Source organism: Ammodytes marinus (genome assembly GCF_949987685.1).
Source record: "Ammodytes marinus genome assembly, chromosome: 6".
Classification (NCBI taxonomy): domain Eukaryota; kingdom Metazoa; phylum Chordata; class Actinopteri; order Uranoscopiformes; family Ammodytidae; genus Ammodytes; species Ammodytes marinus.
This window is the reverse complement of record NC_137235.1, coordinates 1034588-1044587: the sequence shown is the minus strand read 5'-3', so window position 1 is coordinate 1044587 and position 10000 is coordinate 1034588. Positions and strand designations below refer to the sequence as shown.

At 39.5% G+C, this 10000-nt stretch overlaps 1 protein-coding gene across 1 annotated transcript in view; it reads left to right on the top strand.

The window, feature by feature from the left end:
* ndufaf5 (NADH:ubiquinone oxidoreductase complex assembly factor 5) overlaps positions 1–6002 on the top strand; it is a 6107-nt gene extending 105 nt beyond the window's left edge. The window contains exons 1-11 of the mRNA XM_080029973.1: positions 1–236; positions 548–588; positions 1006–1069; positions 1318–1365; positions 2048–2151; positions 2719–2758; positions 3376–3573; positions 3816–3876; positions 4482–4565; positions 5037–5119; positions 5504–6002. The exon at positions 1–236 is cut by the window's left edge and continues 105 nt beyond it. Of these exons, the coding sequence (XP_079886099.1) occupies positions 1–236; positions 548–588; positions 1006–1069; positions 1318–1365; positions 2048–2151; positions 2719–2758; positions 3376–3573; positions 3816–3876; positions 4482–4565; positions 5037–5119; positions 5504–5593 (1049 nt within the window). The 3' untranslated portion in view covers positions 5594–6002. The remainder of the gene's footprint in view (positions 237–547; positions 589–1005; positions 1070–1317; positions 1366–2047; positions 2152–2718; positions 2759–3375; positions 3574–3815; positions 3877–4481; positions 4566–5036; positions 5120–5503) is intronic.
* The last annotated feature ends 3998 nt before the right edge of the window (positions 6003–10000 follow it).

The following is a 10000-nucleotide window of genomic DNA, read 5'->3' as shown; positions in this document are numbered from 1 at the left end:
GGGTTTTTGCCCGGGAAAGGTTGCAGGTAGGCGGCATCTGGAGCTCCGTAACGCCCCGGTGTGAGCCATGGTGTGAACCCGCCTTACAGCGCTCTGTGGCCGGCGTGAGAAGGCTGTCAGTGACCCCTAGAACCAGGAGCTCCATGAATGTGTTTAATAGAGAGATGAAGAGGAGACAGAGGAACTGGGCGGCTAGTTTACAGGACGGACACCAATATGACTATCTCAGAGACGAGGTAAGAAGAGTTATATTTGTTATGCAACTGAACCCCAAACACCCATATTATTATGGTATTTTTTATTTTTATTTTTTTATTATATGATTTTTGTTAGACCCCTACCCAATATAATTGTGGTATTTCCTTTTAAAAATGTTATTTATTTTATTAATGTTTTTTTGTTGCAATGTATATTTAATGTAGTAGGCTAACCTTAATAATTATTATAATTTATACAATTATTTATTTTCAAAATAATAACATGAAGCATAGTATTTTTTATTTTGTTAATAGTTTTTTGTTAATTATTTTGGTTGTGTTGACTTTAGGTCGGCAGCAGAGTGGCCGATCGAGTCTATGACATCGCCAGGTGAGTTTATAGCGACATGATTGTTTTTATTCATTATACACTTCATACTCGGGCTGGTTCTAAGTTATCTATCTATCTATCTATCTATCTATCTATCTATCTATCTATCTATCTATCTGTCTCTCTGTCTCTCTCTCTGTCTGTCTGTCTATTTATCTCCAAAAAAAATTATTTTATTTTCTTATATACGTTTTGAATTAAGTTGTTTTGTCCTCTGAATTATCCATACAATGTGACATGTTGTGATGTATTAAAACCAACCAGATCGTACACAGCAACTTGTATTTCAACTTTATTTTGACATTTTCAGTGAAATAAGTGGAATATCACAATATATCTATATTCCTTGTATCCCAATGTATTGTGAAAAACTTGCCATTACTCAAACATTCTCCCTTCCTCTCTTTTCCCTCTCAGGACCTTTCCTCTGGCTCTAGATGTCGGCGGTGGGAAAAGTCACATTGCAGAACATTTAAACAAGGTACAGACAGACAGTAATGCTGGGTTTATTCAAGTAGTTTTAAGTTTTAATACACAGCCTAGGCTCTGTAAACGGGCATGTTGCAATAGCTACGGTGGGCTGCTTTGTTTACATGCCAGTTTGAATATCAATATATTAAAGTACTTTTTATCTTCACAAAGCTCAAATCAGGAGGGTCAGTCCTCTTCATAAAAAAAAATCTTTTTTATTTGCACAACATTTTTTGTCTTTTTCGTTCTTGTTTGCAGGATGTCGTGGAGCGTTTGTTTCTCACCGACGTCTCAGAGAAAATTCTGGTGAGTTTAAAACAAACTGTTAACACATTTATATATGGTTCATTAACAGGTTGATGGCTTTATAGTTCTGGTTAAAAATAACTATGTAAAGCTTTAGTGCGTAACTTCTGTCGCCCCCCCCCCCCCCCCCCACCTTTGAGGAATTCAGAATAATAACAAGAGCTGATAGACTTAATGAACTTTGTTAATCAACTTGTGTTGGGCGATGGCTTGAATGTAACAGACATTCATTTATATGGAAAAGTTACGCACTGTAGCATTAAACCTGCAGTGTGTAGAATTGTGGGTTTTATTTCCTAGCAGATTTTGTAGAAAGTAATTATAATATCCATAAGTACATTTAATTTAGTGCATAATGGAAGGAAAAAAATGTTTTGAATTATTTTTTTTTTCCTTAGAAAGGGTCTCATATATGTCCATATTTCTGCATATTTTGGACCAAGGCCTAGTGCCGCCATCTTGAAAGTGTCATAGTTGGAATGTCATCAGGTGCATTGTTTAAAATTTTGAATTGTTCTTGTCCTTGAAGGCCACTGTAGCTTCTGTTATTATTCGAAAGGAGTGGAGTTACCCAGGGAGCGTTGCATTCTAGAACTTTGTAGAACTTACTTTATGATGTCATATTACACACTGCACCTTTAAAGCCTGAAATGAATTAACATTTACATTCTCTATTCCACAGACTCAGAGGAAACCCGGTGAGATCCCTACAACCTGTTTTCTGGCTGACGAAGAGTTTCTGCCTTTTAAAGAAAATACCTTCGACCTGGTGGTGAGCAGCCTGAGGTGATTACAACTACGCACTGTTAGTAATACTGTTCAGGGGTTTACAACAACTACGCACTGTTAGTAATACTGGTTCAGGGGTTTATACATGTTAAAGCTGCTACGAGGAACTTTTAAATATTTCTGAAGCAGTCTAATTTTTCCTCTGATGATTATAAATTACATGTAACAGCAAACGAGACCATCAATGCAAAGAATGCTATTTTTCTATAGTTTTTCTTAATGCCTTTGTCATGGGTATACGCTCACCCAGGAACAACAGCTGGCGTAGTAAAAACACTGCCTGCTTTTGTCCAAAGGGGGCGCTATAGTTAATACAAACTGAACGTTCCTCGAAGCACCTTTTAAAGAGGACATTATGTAGAAATAAATCTTAAAGAATTCAGTGATAATCTCCTCTGATTAAACAGCTAACACTCTCCATCAATGTTTGGATGTCTACACTGTTTAATCTAATCTGTGTGTGTGTGTGTGTGTGTGTGTGTGTGTGTGTGTGTGTGTGTGTGTGTGTGTGTGTGTGTGTGTGTGTGTGTGTGTGTGTGTGTGTTCCTTCCTTCCCTCCCTCAGTCTGCACTGGATAAATGACCTGCCAGGAGCTCTCAGACAGGTGAATGTTCAACAATATAGAATTGGCGAGGTCACTCTTGGAAAATACATTTTAATCCAAATGAGTTTTTTTCATTGTTAAATAAAGGATATTGATGGTTGATCGATACATGAGTCGATACCATAGATAGTAAATAATATGGATGTAGCATCCGGGCTGACCTCAGTTATTCACACGGCATCCAATAATCCTGGTTTGTGCGCGTCGCCATTTTGTGAGGGGGAGGGAGATAGCTGACGTATACCTCCGAGGCAAAGTGAGGGACAACGGGCGGAGAGCTGTCACTCAAGAGATCGCGCCAATACATTTTAACCTCCGAAAGAATAAAAACTAGCGTGGGCCAAAAAAATTCATCCCCCTCAGTGTTGTCATGGAGATATGACCTAAACATACAGACTAACATGGTTTTGTGGCCCAGGCTGTAAATAGGTTTAATAAGACTAATAAGTGAGTCAAAGAAAAACTGCTCGGTCTTGGCACCACCCCCAGTGGCACTTCTGGTTACTACAGTTGTGGTCACTTCCTTATTGGATGCTGGTAAAAATTGCTGAGGTTGGGGCTTGGTCGATACCCATCCCTACTTGTTATTTAACTCCACTGCCTGTCTGTCTGTGTAGATCCAGCGCGTGTTAAAGCCAGACGGAGTGTTTATCGGAGCGATGGTCGGAGGAGAGACTCTGTATGAGCTCAGATGTTCCCTCCAGCTGGCAGAGACAGAGAGAGAGGGGGGCTTCAGTCCCCACGTCTCCCCCTACACCGCATGCACTGACCTGGGTAACCTGCTGGGCCAGGCGGGGTTCACCATGCTCACTGTGGTAGGTACACACAAAGCACGCACACACATATAAAAAAGCACACACACACACACACACAGACGCAACACAAGCACGCAACGCTCTGTGTGTGTGTGTGTTTACTGTCACGCAACACACATGCACATACTAACACACACACACGCAACACGCACACACACTCACACACTTTAATTTAAAGAATAAAAAGTAAACACATTGAATCTGTAATAACCAAACCGTCCCCCTCTCTCTCTGTGTTCCAGGACATAGATGAGGTCCAGGTTCACTATCCAGGAATCACTGAAGTCATGACCGACCTGCAAGGTGAAACTTTACACATTGTTTTCAGCACACACACAGTGCAGACAGCCGGTAGTGGACGTGAGGAGATATTCACTGATTTTGACAAAAAAAACAATCTTTCTCAATAATCGCTGATCCACTTTTAATCACCTACATTTGACATGAATCTATGGTTTGCTAGACTCTTAAAAATCAAATGTGGTGAATTTAACAGTGTGATATTTCCCTCCATATCTATCTATCTGTCTGTCTATCTGTCTGTCTGTCTGTCTGTCTGTCTGTCTGTCTGTCTGTCTGTCTGTCTGTCTGTCTGTCTGTCTGTCTGTCTGTCTGTCTGTCTGTCTGTCTGTCTATCTATCTATCTATCTATCTATCTATCTATCTGTCTGTCTATCTATCTGTCTGTCTGTCTGTCTGTCTGTCTGTCTATCTGTCCGTCTATCAATCTATCTATCTATCTGTCTGTCTGTCTGTCTGTCTATCTATCTATCTATCTATCTATCTATCTATCTATCTATCTATCTATCTCTCTATCTCTCTATCTATCTATCTATCTATCTATCTATCTATCTATCTATATATCTATCTATCTATCTATCTATCTATCTATCTATCCATCTATCTAGGAATGGGGGAGAGTAACTGCTCCTGGAACAGAAGGTCGCTGCTTCATAGGGACTCTATACTGGCAGCAGCAGCCATTTATAAAGGTGAGAGCTTTCTGTGGCCTAGGCTCTGTAAATGACCTGGCTACATGACACCTCGTTGGCTTTTTATTTTCTGCTTAACATTTACCTGTAGTTTAAACAATGTCCTCTGAAACCTGTTAAAGCTGGGGTGGAGGATTTGGGGAGAAAATAGCAGTTGGGATAGAGATTTGAATCCAAATACCTCAACCGCTCCACTTGTTCTCTTTGGTCCCTCCCCTATGGTCCCTCCCTGACACGCTCTAACACCAACAACGTCGTGCCAAAGTGAATGGACAGTCCCAACAGCCAATAAGAAACAGAGAATCGTAGCCTCGCTCTGATTGGTCAAAGTGTACAGCTCATGTTAACTTTGACCAATCAGAAATCACATACCCCAGCTTTAAGTAGAGTTGGTTGTTCATTTTATTTGATCTTTTAAAATAACCACACAGTAATTGATCTATTCTTGTGTTTCTGTGTGAATGTTTCCAGAGATGTACGGCAGCGAGGACGGTTCGGTTCCCGCCACGTTCGAGATCCTCTATATGATCGGATGGAAACCTCATGATTCACAGGTAACACAGGTGTTCACCTCGTCAATAAAGCATGAAAAATGCCAAACGCTTATTTTAATAGAACTAAAAAACTATAGTAAATATAACTAAATATAAGGCCACATGCAAGATTCCTATAATTTTTTTTATGAAAGTAAGGTATTTGATGGAATTTAATATCTAGTTCTTAAAAGATCCCTTTTTTGTTTTAATCGTTTTCATAAACGTGTGTGTGTGTGTGTGTGTGTGTGTGTGTGTTTCATGATCTTACAATGAGCCTGCTATATCTACATAGGATACATGTTACACTGCCATGTTTCTACAGTAGAACAGAACAGACAAACTTTTCTGTTTAAAATTTTTTAATTGTTTAAATGTTATTGTTTGTTTGTTTGTGTTTTTCAGGCTAAACCAGCAAAGAGAGGCTCTGCTAACGTATCGTTTGGGGATCTGACAAAGATAGGACATCCACCAACCACCACCAAGACGTCATAGCAACACACACAGACAGGCAGACAGACACTCACACACACACACACACACACACACACACACACACACACACACACACACACACCAAGTAGCCGAAACTTGTCTGAGAATGCTGATTGTACATAATATAATTTAACTAAAATGTTCTTGTCAACAGACTAGTATCAACTTCACTCACACACACACACACACACTCACACTCACACACACACACACACACACACACACACACACACACACACACACACACACACACACACACACACACACACACACACACACACACACACCAAGTAGCCGAAACTTTAACATGTTTCAAGCGTCAACTGTTGCCGTTTTGTGTTTGCAAGAACTTTTAAGTTAATTTATCAAGTTAGACTAAATTAACTTTTTTCGATCATGTAAATAATATATTGTATTTCAAATTGATTAAAACACAGCTTCTGTTTTGTAGCCAGTGTAATAAAGAAAGAAAGAAAAAGGAAATGTGTTGTTGTGATATGATTATGTGGAATAAAGTTGAGCAATGACAAACAGAAGTGATCGTGAGAACATTTTATTTTATTTCCTCTGGCAGGGAAACCACACGATCACACAGATGTCGCCCTTTGATGCACAGTGGTCAGTGTTGAGATATAAAAAAAAAAAGCTCCTTTCTTGTATTTGCATTGGGGTGTACGCAGACACATACACAAAAAATGAGAAAATAAAATAAAAATTACAGGTTTTTTTTTTAACCTTTATTTCTACAGGTAAATCCCATTGAGACCGGAGACCCTTTTTCAAGGGAGACCTGTTCCCATTCCCACGTTACCATTCACACACACATTCATACACCGATAGCAGCAGGCTAACTATCCACATTCACACGGTTAAAAGGATATCTGAAGTGTTGTAAACGATACTAACCCTACTGTCCTAACACCTTTGCTGGAAAGTACATTTAAAGCTACAGTGAGTAACTTTTTCATATAAATAAACGTCTGTTACATTCAAGCCATCAGCCAAACGAGTTGAACACAAAGTTGATTAAGCCTATTATCAGCTCCACAAAACTCTCTCTGTATTTCTCAGTATGGCAGCGTTTACAAACTGGTGCAGGAGCTCAGAAAAATCCCAAGAATAGCCCAACAAATGTTGTGATATGATGAAAACAACAGAGCCATACGTCAACATTTCTATCCATCATTTATTACACAAATTTTCCATTTATTGTAAAAGGGGGAAGTTGCGTCTAGGGCTCATTTTCCACAGAGTGTTTATTAGTAACACTTATTTATATATTTCTTCTGAACCACAGCGCTATTAGTCATTCAACTTCCTCTCTGATAAAGAAGGAAGACATTTTGGTTTTGTCAGTTTCACACACACATGCATGCACAGAGAGAGAGAGAGAGAGACACACACAAGCACATACAGAGAGAGAGAGACACACACACACACAAGCACAAGCACAGAGAGAGACACACACACACACAAGCACATACAGAGAGAGAGAGACACACACACAGATACACAGAGGCACTCACTCACTCATACAGGCTGTAGAGATGTTGCTGCTTTACTGTCTCCTTGCTGTCTCTCTCTGCCACGCAAACGGTAAAAAACAATAATTAGTTTGTTTTATTATTATTTATTTATTGTTATTATTGTTATAATAGTTATTGTATTAATATTGATATAGAAAGAGAGTTTGAGTTGTGGTTAGGGTTGATTAATGTTTAGTTGTTAACACTGGGTGGACAAATTGGCTGAGAAGAAATTCACTGATTTTGCCAAAAAGTGATTTTGCCAACAAGCGTTCTCCAGAATCACTCATTCCACCTTTAACGGGGCAGAGAAATCTCCCACGGTTTGTTTTTGTTGTTTTGGATTGAAAAGAAGAAGTGCATTAAATGTACTTAAAGACCTACTTCACTGGTGAAAATATGAACTCTGAGATCCTATGTAGTATAAACGTGCAAACATTTTAGAAATCGGATCATCCTAGCCTGAGAAAAGGCAGAAAGAGTGTTTTATGGTCTCACTGTCTAACCCTACATTTTGCCCAGTTGTGACATCACAGTGACATCACAACTGGGCAAACTGTAGGCTAGGATGAACCGATTTCTAAAATGTTTGCACATTTATACTACATAGGATCTCAGAGTTCAATACACCTTCATATTCCCACCGGTGAAGTAGGTCTTTAAAGGTGGAGTCAGTGATTCTGGAGAACACTTTTTTGTCGAAATCAGTATCGCAGTGTGAATACACAGCCTAGGCTCTCTTTTGTTTTTTTCAGTTTACAGAGCCTATAGACTGTGTATTAACACTAGATTTTTACACAGTACAGACAGGTAGCATCTTTGTGAGGAGATATTCACTGATTTTGACAAAAATAAATTTTGACTTGACCTTTGCCATTTTTCTTTTACAGGTCCTCCTCCCAAAATTACTGCAGTGGAGAACTCAATGGCCACTCTGCCCTGTCCTCATGGAAAGGGAGATGATGTTTCATGGAGCCGCCTAAGAAGTGGAGAAAAAGTCATTCTAGTCGAAATCAAAGATGGCGAGGGGAAAATACACGACAAACGCTTTGGTTCCCAGGCAGACAATTCATTAGTAGTAAAACATGTTCAATTTTCAGACAGGGGAATGTATTTCTGTTCTAAAGAAAAAATTGAAAAACAAATCTTTCTTGAGGTTACGAAAAATCCAAATATTCTGGTTCCTATGACAACTGAAGATGGACTTCAACCAGGGAATGGTGCCGACGCAAATGACCCAAAGAACTCACACTCTCACGTTTGGGAAGTTCGCGTTGGGGTTGTGGTGGCGGTCGGAGCTGCTTTGGTGCTTCTTCTGTTCGTCTTCTGGTTCAAGAAGAAAATGATGAAAGAAGAAACTGCAGCAGAGACAGTTTATGAGGAGATAGACCTGACGCAGCAGACCAGAGATGTGCAGGCTAGGGTGGTGCCGTGAAGGGATTTCAGTCAAGAAGTGTGTGTGTGTGTGTGTGCGTGTGTGTGCGCGTGTGTGTGCGTGTGTGTGCGTGTGTGTGTGTGTGTGTGTGTGTGTGTGTGTGTGTGTGTGTGTGTTTGTGTGTGTGTGTGTGTGTGTGCGTGTGTCCAGCAGCAGCAGCAGCACCAATGCCTGTGTTTGAAGATAGTATGCCTGTATAGTGTCTTTATTATAAGAATGCAGCTTAAAATACCGTACAAGTAAATGACATGCATTATTTTCCCTCGTATGGAACGTAGATTGTGATGTGTTCAAGTGATGCCAGTAAAAATGTGTATGTGGTGGAGGTTACGTCATATGTAAGTTCAATGTGATCTTGTAAAATGTAGCAATAGGAAGCCTAATACCGGGAAGGTTATACCGTATACCGGGGGATAATTAAAAAATGGATACCTAGTGCAGGCCAGTGGTGAATGGAAGGGATTTCAGTCAGGATTTGTGTGGAGCTGCTTTTATCAAGATCTTGATATGCAAATATACATAACTATGGCCTATGTTGTTATATAAGATTTGATTTTGCTTAAAGGTGTAGTCAGTGATTCTAGAGAAACATTGTTGACAAAATTACTTTTTGTGAATATACCCTCATGATCCTCATACCTTTCTGTACTGTGTTTGAACTGGGCAAAAATCTGGTTGCTGTATATAAACAAAGGGGGCTGGTCCGTACTATAGCAACATGCCCGTATAGCCACACACACACACAGTACAGACAGGTAGCGGATCATGAGGAGATGTTCACTGACAACAAGCATTCTCCAGAATCACTGACTACACCTGACTAAAAAAAGCTGAAAACTCAAGCACTGAGAACAGAGGGAGAGTGTGTGACTTCACACTAAGTCCAGCTCACACAGGAAATGTCACTGAATTAATAAGTTCCTCTTCGTCAGTATCGGCCTAAATCTCTCATTTGGTGTTTGGGTGAATACATAAATAAAGTAACTTGATGGCCTAGTGTCTGCTTTTATATGTAAATAACTTAATCAAAACATTTTCTTATTAATGAAATGTTTTGTAATGTTTGAAATCTGTGGGGAAGGTATATTTTCCCCATAAAGTAGGCTATGCTGTAGCTTTATAAATAAGTTATGCTGAAAAATATATATGAAACAGTATTAGGCCTTACAAGATAGATAGAAGCAATGGAAAGCAAACTTTTCAAGTAATTTTCTTGTAATATTGCTCGTTAATTTGTCTATCTTTATACTTTGTTTCGTCCATTCTCTGTATTGTAAATGTTGCAGTGTTTATTCATCTCAATAAAGTTTATTTGAAGAGGAAAAAACCATCACGTGACGATGTTGCCATAGCAGCGGCTTCTGTGTACATGTAGCCTGTGGACTGAGGCTGTAGCTAGCTCCGAGCTAACGGCTCTGAACCGGGTTAAAAACAGATTTAAAACGG